General features: G+C 35.8%; 1 protein-coding gene across 2 annotated transcripts in view; it reads right to left on the minus strand.

Annotated features, from left to right (window-relative positions):
- The window catches only part of LOC104876987 (protein argonaute-3), a 123,018-nt gene that overhangs the window by 71,956 nt on the left and 37,679 nt on the right, over positions 1-13,383 (minus strand). For both annotated transcript variants that reach the window (XM_033767844.1, XM_010645256.2), the window contains exon 3: positions 9,815-9,935. In XM_033767844.1, coding sequence (XP_033623735.1) covers positions 9,815-9,935 — 121 coding nt within the window. The remainder of the gene's footprint in view (positions 1-9,814; positions 9,936-13,383) is intronic.

Below are 13,383 nucleotides of genomic sequence, written 5' to 3' on the forward strand. Positions count from 1 at the left end.
CAGATATAGAAGATAAGATTGCAGTCAGTGACCATGAAAAGAAAGATCTCTCTAAAACAGTAAGGGATCATGAGAAATCGATCCAACAACTCCTAGATGATGCAAAGAAGAATAACATAAGACTGATAGGAACACATGAAGTAGCAGGAGAAAATACAAATGACTTTAAAAAGCTGTTTGCAGGATTAATGACAGAAAACTTCCCAAACAGAGGGGAAGAATTTGACATTCAGATAACTGAGGCATATAGGGCCCCAACCAGCCACAATCCAAAAAAGTCTACACCTAGACATATAATAATCAAGATCCCAGAAACCCAACAGAAGAACAAAATACTACAAGCTGTAAGAGAAAAGAAACAAATCACATGCAAAAGAGAGCCCATCAGAATCAAAGCAGACTTTTCAACACAAACCCTTGGGGTAAGGAGAGCCTGGAATGAGATAGTTCAAGTACTAAAAGAGAACAACCTCCAACCTAGACTGATGTATCCAGCAAAACTCTCTTCTAAAATGGATGGGGAAATAAGACACTTCCACGACAAAGAACACCTGAGAAACTACATGAATACCAAACCAGCACTACCAACAATTCTAAACAAGATCCTACAAAACGACAATGAAGGCAACAACACCATGAGGCCCAACAGAGCAAATCAAATAGGCAATGCAAGAAACTAAAAGGGGAAGGTGAAAAAGTAAAAAGAGTCAACAAAAGGCCAATAACATGTCAATAATAAGTCAGTATATATCAGTTATAACCAGCAATGTCAATGGCCTCAACTCACCAATCAAGAGAAATAGACGGGCAAAATGGAATAAGAAGCAAAATCCAACAATACGTATACAAGAAACACTCCTAGTGCAAAAAGAAGCCCATAGACTGAAAGTGAAAGGATAAAAAACAATTCTCCATGTGACAGGAGCCCCCAAAAAACCAGGGGTAGCAAACTTATTTGCAGACAAAGCAAATTTCAAACCAAAACTGATTCTACTATTAGTGATGTAGGACGGTACTGTATCATACCTCTGTGAATGTAAAATATCTTGTAGCTGCTTTATGATACATAGTAGGGACCGTGCTTTATCAGAGCTTTATTTAATGATATTACTCTAGAATGTTCTCTTTCCAGATGATGATTAAGATGCTAATTTAAAAAAATGGTGCCAGGTACCACAACAGCAACAGAACTTTGCTGTTTTCTGGATATTATTCTTTTCTTTGTTTTGTTTTTTTTAATGGAATGTGCTGAATGTCTATAATTTTGTTCAGATGACTGCAGAACCTGGAAAAGCTGTTGCTGCTATCGATGCATAACATAATACTATTATTAGTCTTTTTATATAAATATAAATATATATATACATATATATATAAATTGAATTTTGGGAAACTTTTAACGGTGCTGCCAACTTTGGAAAAAGTTATCCCAATTTACTGTATTGAGTTGGCACTGTTCAGAAATGGACAGCCATATTGGTCTAGAAATGTTAATTTTTTTTATTTTAATTTTTTTTTCCATTTGTACAGGGATAACACATCGTACTAAATATGTAAGGTCATATCTACGTGGGTTTGATTACAGAAACTAATAAAGTATTCTCTAAATAATGAACAAAAGAATAAGATTAAGACTATAAAAGCAAGAAGCAATTTAATTATGTTCAGGGACCATTTTCATCTCCAGAATTAAGGATTATTTTAATGTTACATCATTGCCTTTTCTCTTTTACTTTCCTTTTTAGTTTTATTTTAGGATTCCCTATTTTTAATGTTCATACAGAGATTTCTTTAACTGAAATACCGAATAGTTCCTTTGGTGTGAAAAGCTATAATAGTACACAGGATCCTAATGAGATAATTAATAATGTGAAATAGGAAGTAAAGGGCTAAAAGTGTAGGGAAAGTGGGAAGGGTGGGGGAAAGGTAATAAGGGTGAGGAAAAAAATATGAGAAACTGAAAAAATGGAAATAAAGTGTTTGTAAATGGGGAGGGAGGAGGGGGTGAAGGGAGGGCAGGGACAAGGGGAAAAAATGAGAATCAAGACCTATTATATAAAGACTGTGACAGTTGAAGCAAAGGTTATTTCTGTAATAGACTTGTTTGTACTTATAATGTAGTTCACATAGGTTTTTATTTCTGATGCTATCTTTTAGATTTTGTAAGCAAGTACACAGCTGATGTGAAAATGCTGATGTCTATTCTAAGCATTCATTACATATTTTATAATTTATATATTTTTTTTCAGCTAAGTGCACATTATACAATATTGTGGGCAAATGCTGACAAAACAAAAAGAGGAGAGAGGTAACAAGAATGGCCTGCCACATAGGAAAAGAAAGCTAAGTACACGTGCTGGCAGTGTAAGTAAGATGTGTGCACGGAACATGCAGTTGTCATGTGTGAGGACTTCCTTGGGTGTGACAACTGAAGCAAAGATTATTTTTGTTGTAGAGTTCTATTGGTATTTTCATTGTAGTTCCTATAGGAGTTTATTTCTGTTGTCTTTTAGGTTTTGTAAGCAAGTACACAGCTGATATGAAAATGTTTATTCTAATGCACAATGCATTTTAATAATTTTATATTTTATTTTATTGATACTTTATGTTCCTGCTAACTACACATTGTGTAATATAATAAGAACCTCCTAATAAAACAGCAAGACTAATGAGATGTTTAGTATGTCCTACAAAAAGGTCTGGAAAGCAAAACAGATGTGCTGCCAATGTAAGCTATATGTGAATTTGGAATGTGCTACTGTCATGTGTGAAGACTGACTTAGGTGTGATAATTGAAGTAAAGATTCCTTTTTTTTGGTAGAGTGCTATTGGTATTTTCATTGTAGTTCATATTTCCGTTGTTATTTTTTAGGCTTTGTACACTAAACAGTTGATTTGGAAAATTTTGATTTTTAATGAACACTCAATAAATAGTAACAGGGCTGGGGATTTAGCTCAGTGGTTCTGCCACCTGCCTTGCAAGTACTATGATCCGAGTTTGATCGCCCATACCAAAAATAAATAAATAAAATTAATATTAAAAATTCAATACTTTCTTTTAAAAATTTTTTCCTGTTAAGTTCCCACTGTTCAATATAATGGAACTCATAAAATTAATGATTCAGCAATAGAAAAGAATATTTACGCGGGTTTCATACACCCAAGTTCTATGCCTTTATGACAATATTTACATTATGCCCCTTGTTAAATTCCTGGTGTTGACCTTGAACTTCCAATCCTCCTGCTCAGTCTTCTGAGTAGTTGCAAATACAGGCTTGTACCACCATACCTGGTGGCGGTGGCTTCTTTTTTTGAGGGGGGTGCTAAGATCATATCTAGGGTCTTACAAGTGATAGGCATGTGCTCTGCACTGAGCTACAGCCCCAGCCCTAAAACCTTGAACTTGGTCTAAAAGAGTTGGAATTGAGGCCAACACACTGCTCGGCTCCCATGGCTGTGTGCCTCCAGCACACAATTCAGTGGTCTGTTTGCTTCCCCCAATCTCAAACACATTTGGAGATGTACTCTGCTTGGATGTCTGCCACCTACCTGGGAACATAGACAGAGGAGCCTCTAGAATGAGGAGGAACTCCAACCAGACAACATGTCACAAAACTAGTTAAGGTAACTTGTCACAAAACTAGTTAAGGATAGCTAGTTCTGCAGGAGGAAACAAACAAAAACCTCTCGAGTGAAGGTAGCCTGAGGCAGACAACACATCACTGACTGGCTCTGGCAATGGATCACATCAAATCAAAAAGCCTTTGCACAACAAAAGAATAACCTAGAGACAACCAACAGAATGGCAGAGAGTCTTTGCCAGCTTCTCTTCTTACAGAGGATTTAATGTCTAGAACATATAAAGAACTCAGAAATCACCATCAAAAGAATGTATAACCCAATAAATAAATGGGCAAATGAACTAAACACACACTCCTCAAAAGACATACAAATGGCCAATAACTACATGAAAAAATATTTAATATTTTTAGCTATCATGGAAATGCAAATCAAAACTACAATGAGATTTCATTTTACCCTAGTCAGAAAAGCTATCATCATAAGTACTAAATGAACAAACAATCAAACAAATAAATGCCTCTGAGAATGCAGGGGAAAAAGAAACCCTTATATGCTGTTGATGGGAACATAAATTAGTATGGCCACTATGGAAATCAGTATAGAGGTTTTTCAAAAACCTAAAAATAGCTGGGTATAGTGATGCACACTTGTAATCCGAGCACTCGGGAGGCTGAGGCAGGAGGATTACCACAAATTCAAGGCCAGCCTGGACTACATAGTGAGCTCAAGACTACCCTTGAAATATACAGCAAGAGCCTGTCTCCAAATAAATAAATAAATACAAAGAAATAATACAAAACCAACTAAACAAAAATTAAAAGGCTAAAAACAGAATGATCACGTGGCCCAGGTATACCATTCCTCAGCATATATTCAAAGAAATTAAAGTCAGCATATTACAGTGATAGTATTTGCTTTTCCCATGCTGGTCATACCACAATTCACAATAGCCAAATTATGGAATCAGCCTACGTGCTCACTAGTGGAAGAATGGATAAAGAAAATGTGGTGTATATATACACAACGCAGTATTATTCAGCCATAAAGAATAATGGAATCATATCATTTGCAGGAAAATGGATGGAAGTGGATATATCATTGTGCTAAATGAAATAAGCCAGACTGAGAAAGAGAAGTATTGCATATTTCCCCCAGCCTGTGGAATCTAACAAAAAAATAAGATGACAAGAAAGTAGAAGAGAGACTATTAGATAAAAGAGACTAAGGGAGAGTGGGTGTAAGAGAGGGTAATGGAGGGATGGATATGAACAGCATGTTACATGGATGTATAAAAATACCTACCACACTGAAGCCCAATATTTTGTAAAATTAATATGTACTAATAAAACGATTTATAAAACGGATGGAACTACTAAAAATCATAGTAAGCAAAATAAGCCAGGCTCAGAAAACCAAATGTTACGTTTTCCCTAATATGAGGCATGACACAAGAGTATGGTACATGTTTAAATTTAAAAATATTCATTATAGTAAAAGGTACCTTGCCACTGATTCCCCTTAAAATACTATCTCTTGCTTCAAACACACTTATCCCATTGTTCTTGCCACTTTCTGAAGCAGTTCAGGCAGCCTCTTTTGTGAATATCTTTAGTTGCACTGTTGTGGCTGCCTTGATGTCCTGAAGAGATTCAAAACATTTACTTTTCATGGTTATTTTGACTTTGGGGAAAAGCCACAAGGGGCACAGTGCCAGATCCAGTGAATAAGGTGGATAAGGACACACCATATTAATTTTTATGAGTCTTTCTGGTGGATAGCACTCAACAGCAGCATTCATTATAATTTTGTTTGTTTTTTTGAGACAGGGTCTTGCTATGCAGCCCAGGCTAGCCTTGAACTCATGGAGATACTCTTGCCTCAGCCTCCTAAATGCTGGGATTACAGGTGTGTGCCACCATGGCCAGCTCACTTTTTCTGATTCGTAACAGCAGCATTCACTGTATTTTTTATCATACTTCATGAAGATGCCCACAAAAAGGGACTTCTAGAATTGCTTCAGAAAGTGCCAAGAACAATGAGCTGGGTGTGTTTAAAGCAAGGGGGAGTATTTTGAGAGGGATTATGGTAATGTGTCTTACTACAGTAAATTTTTTTCTTTTTCTTTTTTTCTTTTTTTTTTTTGAGACAGGGTCTCCCATGTAGTTTCATACATATGTATGTATGAAAATGCCACAAAGAAACCCAAGGAAAACATTTTTTTTGGGGGGGGGGTTTGAGACAGGGTCTTACTATGTAGTTGAGACTGACCTGGAACTCACTATGTAGCCCAGGCTGGTCTCAAACTCAGTGATCCTCCTGCCTCAGCCTCCCAAGTGCTGGGATTACAGGCTTGAGCCACCATGCCCAGCTCCAAGGAAAACATTTTTTAAAAGCTTAGAGACATTAGAAAGGTAGTCCTAGGACTGATTTATCTTTGCTTTCATTGTTTTGCAAGTCCAGTAAGTTTTTAAATGACTGAAAAACAATTAAAGGTGCGCTGTGAGAATGTAAAAAAAAAGGAGTGAAAAAACCTGAATAGACACTTTTCCAAAGACATATAAATGGCCAATAAACATAAGAAAAGATGCTCAGTATCACTACTTATCAGGTGAAATACAAACCAAAACCACAATGAGATCTCTTCTCATCCTTATTAGATGGCTACAAGAAAAAAAAAAAAAAAAAAAAAAAAAAAAAAAAAAAAAAAGCCCAGAAACCAAGTATTAGCATGGATGTTCAGAAATCAGAACATTTATACCTTGTTGATTGGAAAACAAAACAGTACTTCTGCTTTGGAAAACAGCATAGTGCATTTTTTGGGTTTTTTTGTTGGTTTGTTTTTTGTTACTAGGGATCGATCTCAGGACCTAGCACGCACCTGCAAGGCAGGCACAGTGCCACTGAGCTAAATCCCCAGCCCTGTATTTTTTAAAAATTAAAAATAATTACCACATGATCCTGTAATTTGACTTTTAGTTATACACTCAAAAGAAACAAAAGTGGTCTCAAAGAGATACTTGCATACACACATTCATGACAGGATTACTTAACAATAGATAAAAGGTCTCCATCAATAGAGAACAGCCAAAACAGAATGTGTTGTATACACAGGAATATTATTAGATCTTCAAAGGGAAAAAAAAATCCAACATATGCTACAACATGGATAAAGCTTGAGGACAGGATGCTAAGTGAAATGAGTCAGTCACCAAAAGACAAACACTTCATGATTCCACTTATATTATGCACCTAGGATAGCCAAGTTCATAGCGGAAGAGAATAATCGCTGCTAGAGGCTAAGTGGTGAGAGCAATGAAATTGCTGTTTAATGAATAGAGTTTCAGCTTTGAAAAAGATAGTTCTGGAGATGGATGCTGCTGATGATCACACAACAATGCTAATGTACTTAATACCACTGAATTGTACCGTAAAATGGTTAAGATGGTATATTGTTACATGAATTTCATCACGATTTTTTAAAAGAAAGTATTTCCTCACAAGATACTAACTACAAGGAGAAAAAAAATCTTGATAGGAGAAATCTGGCAGATATAAATTTTTTTGTTTTATCAATAAATTTTATTTATTTTTATGAGTAAGGACTTTGTGACCAGAGGGCATTTTCATTTTAAAAACTGTCATATATTGAAATAAAAGTTATTATGTTTCCCTGAGGACTGTAACTCATTATTCTACTAAGAAATATCCTTCTATTTTACCCTTTTCCACCATGGAGTTTTTTCCCCCTAATTTATTAAAGTGGCTGTCTTTATTCCAGTGTATATCTTTTGGCCTCTTTGACAAAGATCAGTGTAATGCGCTTGAGGTTGTTTCTCCATCCTCTGGTTCCAAAGATCCTCACCTTTGTTTTTGTACCATGCTGTTTTTGTTACTGTAGCTTTATTTGTTTGTTTGTTTGTTTTTGGTACCAGGGACCTAACTTGGGTTCTTGCCCTTGAGAGGCAGGCGGTAGAACCATTGAGCTAAATCCCCAGCCCCTTGTTACCGTAGCTTTACAGTATAACTTCAAATCTGGGATTGTGATGCCTCCTTGTTTACTTTTGTTACCCAGGTTTACTTTTGCTTTTCTAGGTCTCTCTCTTTTTTTCCATTAAGTTTATTGTACATTTTAGGTATATAATACAGTTATATTCACCATTGGGAACTTGTACCTTTACATATTGTATCTTGGTTCTTTTGTTTTCCCCATTCCCCTGTTCTCCCTTCAATCCCTATACCCCTCTCTATTTAGAGACTTTGTTTCAATTTTCTCCTTTTCTCATATTTTTTCCCTTCCCTTCTTTCCTTTCCCCTATCCCTCCCACTTCCCCTATCCCTTTAGACCTTTTCCTATTTCACATGGTCAATTATACACTTTGATCCTTATTTACACTTTTAGTTTCTCACACCAGAGAAAATATTTGGTATTTACAAATGTGTGTCCTATTTATGTCACTTAAGAGCAGGGCCTCAGTGTGCATTCAGATATAAATGTGTCTAGTTTCTCATTCTTTATGGCTGAGTAGTACTCCATTTTTATTTTTTAAAAACCCACATCTTCTTTATCCAGTCTCCAGCTGATGGGCACTTTGGCAGTTTCCAAGCTTTAGCTATTAAAACTGTGCTGCTATAAACATGGGTGAGCATATATAGCAATGGTATGATTCTTTCAATTCGTTTAGGAAGATACCCAGCAGAGGAATAGCTGAGTCAAATGGGGCCTCTAATCCTAGTTTTTTGAGGTATCTCCATATTGATTTCCATAGTGGTTGCACCATTCCATACTCCCACTAACAATGGAGAAGGGTTCCTTTTTCCCCACAGCCCTGCCAACATAGTTATTGGTTGATTTCTTGATAGCAGACATTCTTTCTGGGATAAGGTAAAATCTCAGTGTTGTTTTCATCTGCATCTCTCAAATGACCAGTGATGTTGAACATATTTTCATGTTATTTGCTGCTTTTACATCTTGGCAGATATCAATTTAACCAAAAGATTAAAGTTAACATCATTATTAATAGACCTAAACATATTATATATCTTTCCCATATCAGGCACATGAAATAGAAAGAATGTATATGCAATATTTCTGCCAAAAATATATAACAACAAAAACCGGTAACAACAACAAAAACATAACTAGAATGTATTCAAGAGGACACATGAGTCAAACCCAGACTGAGACATTCTACACAATAACTTTCTCCCCCTTGAAACAGGGTCTCCCTATATAGTTCAGGCTGGCCTTAAACTCACTATGTAGCCCATGTTGGCTTTGAATATGGAGCAGTCCTCTGCCTCAGCCTCCCAAGTGCTGGGATCACAGGCATGTGCCACCACACCTGCCCATGCCTGTAATCTTGAATCATATTAACATCATGAAAGAAAAAAAAAAGCTAGGAAATCATTCTAATAAAGACTAAAGAGACATGTTGTATGTATCATGATTCTGGACTAGGTTTTCTATCTGAGAGGAGAAATATGCTCAACAACATCATTGAAACAAATGACAAAATTAGAATATGGATTGTTGATTAAAGTATCACATTAGAGCCAAGGATTTAGCTCAGTGGTTCTGCTGCCTGCCTCAAAAGAACAAGGACCCAAGTTCGATCCCCAGTACCACCAAAAAAAAAAAAAAAAATCCAAAGAAACAAATAAAACCTCCCAAAAAGTATCACATCAATGTTAAATTTAATGAAGTTAACAAATATACCAAATATTTTTATCTTTAGTCTTAGGAAATACATATTAAAGTATTAAAACATTAAAGTAATATGAGATATACAACCTAACTGTTAATGATTCAAGAAAAAATACATATAAAGCCCTATTTATAGCTAAAAAGAGAGCAAAAAAGTAAGAAAAAATAATAAAACTAATGTGGCAAATATTAAGGACATTGGTGAATCCGGGAAAAGGACACATGAGAGTTCTTTGCATGTTTCTTACAACTTTTCAACAAGTGTGAAATTATTTCAACAAGTTAAAAAAATTTTAGCTCAGTGGTTCCACTGCCTGCTTCCCAATCCCCATTGCCAAAAAAAACAAAAAACAAAACCATCTACGTAGCTTGGCCTAGTGGTCTAAGGTGCTGGATTAATAAAGTTAAAAAATCTAAATGCTATAGACGTATACATTTATATAGATTATAATTTAAAATAGTAATAAATTAATTTAAAAGGAGACATGGGAAAAGTGTATCTTTACAAGAAAGGAAAGTACATCTTACCCCAGTAGTTGCCACAGGAAGTGGATTAGCTGTGTAAAGGCTTCTTTTTCCATCATACACTGGTCTACGGTCTCCAAAGATAGTTACTTTAAAATGCTGAACCATTGAGTCAACTACCTCCCTAAAGAAGGAAAAAACAATTACATAATCTTCTCAAGATGAAATAAAAAAAATTAATTAAAGCAATTTCTGGTACAGTTTAAAGCCACCAAATTTTAAAGGGCATTCTTCATTCATATGTAATAAAGATTTTGCTTTCAGAACCATGACTTCAGATTGCAAAAAGACTGACTGCTACTGGCAAAGAATGACATATATTTCCCAAAAACAGAGAATAATGAATCCAGTAAATTAATCCTTCTGGGACACAACTGACCTGCAAAATATTCTCTCAGAAAATGACTCAAAATCTCTTTCATCAGCTCAAAGAATTCCCTGACATATTCACCTCTTTCTCAAAGGATAAGATGCTTTTTTTTTTTGAGACAAGGTCTCACTATGTATTTGAGACTGACCTGGAACTCACTGTGTAGTAGTCCAGGCTGGTCTCAAACTCACAATGATCCTCCTGCCTCAGCCTCCCAAGTGCTGGGATTACAGGCGTGCGCACAACACCCGACTTATAAAATGCTCTTTCTAAGCAAGAAGCGATTTAAATATGTTAAGGGACAATTTTCATCTTCAGAATTAAGGATTATTTTAATGTTACATTATTGCCTTTTCTCTTTTACTTTCCTTTTTAGTTTTATTTTAGGATTCCCTATTTTTAATGTTCATACAGAGTTTTTTTTTTTTTTTTTTTTTTGGTACCGGGGATTGAACTCGGGTCCTTGCACTTGCAAGGCAGGCCACCGAACCACTGAGCTAAATCCCCGGCCCCATACAGAGATTTCTTTAACTGAAATACCTAGTAGTTTCTCTGGTGTGAAAAACTATAATAGTACACAGGATCCTAATGAGATAAATGATAATGTGAAACAGGAAGTAAAGGGCTAAAGGTGTAGGGAAACTGGGAAGGGTGGGGGAAAGGTAATAAGGGAGAGGAAAAAAATATGAGAAACTGAAAAAATGGAAATAAAGTGTTTGTAAATGGGGAGGCGAGGAGGGGGTGAAGGGAGGGCAGGGACAAGGGGAAAAGTGAGAATCAAGATCTATTACGTAAAGGTACAGGATCCCAATAATGAATGTAACTGTATTGTATACCTAGATTGTACCAATAAACTCAATAAAAAGAAAAAAGAAAAAAAGAAAAGATGCTCTTTCTATTGTATTGAAATAATTCCTGGTACTAATAGAGAATAGTATTCTGTATTACAACTCAGTCTATTGCATTATAATTATTATTTACTTTATTACTACTGTGAGTTTTTTGGGAAAAACAAACACACCTGCATTCCTTGTACTTTCCTATCCTTAAAACCAGATCTAGTCTGTAAAGATGCTATGAAACTTCCATTTTTAACCAGCAAACTTTTTGTTCTAATATACTCAAGTAGAATGATATTCAAGACTCATACATTTAAAAAAATACGATCAGGGCCAGGGATTTAGCTCAGTGGTTCTGCTGCCTGCCTCACAAGCTCCAGGACCTGAGTTCAATCCTCAGTACCAAAAAAAAAAAAATTGATCCTAGAGAATGATACTAAATATCTACAAATCAACATTTCTGTACATATTCATAAAGCAGTGAAAAGGTATCTGGAAGGCCCTATGTGCTACACAAATACAGTCCTACCAGGGATGGTAGCACACGCCTGTAATCCTGGAACTCTGGGGATTAAATCAGGACTTTGAGGCCATCATGCGCACCACAGTGAGTTCAAGGGCAGCCTGAGCTACACAGTGAGACACTGTCTCAAACAAAACAAAACAAGAGAAATACGTCTGGAAAAGAACATGACAGGGTTACAAGTGACTTTTGTTTGTACAATCTAAATATATTACAATGAAAGTAGTGTCACATAGTATTGGTATGATTTAAGATGAATCAAATCCAACCCAGGCAAGTGGGAAGGGAAGAGAAGAAAAAAATTAGCATTTCCTAGAATAAGAACAACAACAAAAAAATCAACCTGACTTTATACACAGAGCAATTTTGTGGATGACACAAATTTTTCCCTCTCTTTTCATTGTCTTACTAAACCTATGTAAATATCAAGTCATACTGGAATAATTCTCATAATAAAGATTTGCTTTACCTGTCAGTTTTTGGGTTCAAAAAAAAGTTCAATTATTTTCTGCCACTTTTTATTTTATGGCCATTAAACCACGACCAGTTTCTCAGGTGTAATTACGGAGATCTAATTTGTCAAGCTGGTTTGACTATTTTGTCATTTTTAAAGTTAACACTAAATTTAAACTTATTAATTCCTGGTAACCCAATCAAACCACTATAAAAATCAAAATGTTGGAGGGGACAGAACTGGTAGGCCAAAATCATCTTAGTGTGTTTTTTTAAAAAAACCCTTGTTTTGATGGCCTAGTACACAGTATGTCCTCAATAAATGCTCTAGAGGGCCAGGGACGTAGTGCAGTGGCACTGAGCCTGCTGCAGCAAGTGCGAGGTCCTGAGTTTGATATCCAGTACGGGGAAGGGCTGGAATTCCAGCATGGATAATCTACTTTAATGACCTGCCAGAACCTCTAAAGGACTATATCTAAAGTTGAATTCAATATATTTTCCCTGAGTTGAATCTGGTTTTCTTTTGATTATTACTCCTGTCTAATTAATGGTGCTTCCATCTTTCTGCTTACCCCGATTTAAAATCTGGCTTATCTCTTTACCTAATTAGTTGCTGACTTCACCTCTCTGCATTATTTCTTATTTCAGTCCTTTCCTTTCCCAATTAACCCAATCCTAAATAAACACTTCAGGTCCTAAAACTTAAATTATTTTTTGAAAGTTTCTTGGTATTTATGTCCCTAGTGTTTTCTTCTCATCCTAATTTATATACCACTGCCAATTATGTCACTCACCACCACTTTCATTGACTTAGGTAAAAAATTCTGAGTTGATCATACTTCTTAGTTTGTGGCACATTATCAACTGTGTAAGACCTTTCTTATAAGTAACTGATTTCCTTCTTTCCGTCTCCATTTCCTATTCACATCCTTCTTTCCAACCTCCAATGTGCTCCATGAACATCTTCCTGCTTGTGTGTATTCCTACCTTTACCTTCTGCACTGGAGTTTAAAAATCTATTCATGTTGCTGTGGTATGCTTAGTTCACTATTTCTTTTAAAAAATATTTTTCATTATTTTCAAAAATTGTGAAAACCAGTTGTAAACAATTTAAATGTCATTTAGTCCTCTGTTTCTGACTAAAGTAAAGCATTCCACATTATCTATCCACTCCCCCAGCAAGAAGCTTTGTATCTTTCACTCCCAGTCACCCAAAACAGTTCTGCAATGCATTATCTCTTCACACCTCCCCTTATCAACCTGTGTGGGAACTCATCTCTGGTTATATACCCAGAAAACAGAATGAGAGTCAAACTGAACTTTATCAACTTTGATAAAATAATGAACTGCTAAACTGCTCTCCTGAATGGTTACACTATGTTCTTAT

This window comes from Fukomys damarensis, unplaced genomic scaffold, assembly GCF_012274545.1.
Source record: "Fukomys damarensis isolate Sample0158 unplaced genomic scaffold, DMR_v1.0_HiC HiC_scaffold_23, whole genome shotgun sequence".
In the NCBI taxonomy this organism is placed as follows: Eukaryota; Metazoa; Chordata; class Mammalia; order Rodentia; family Bathyergidae; genus Fukomys; species Fukomys damarensis.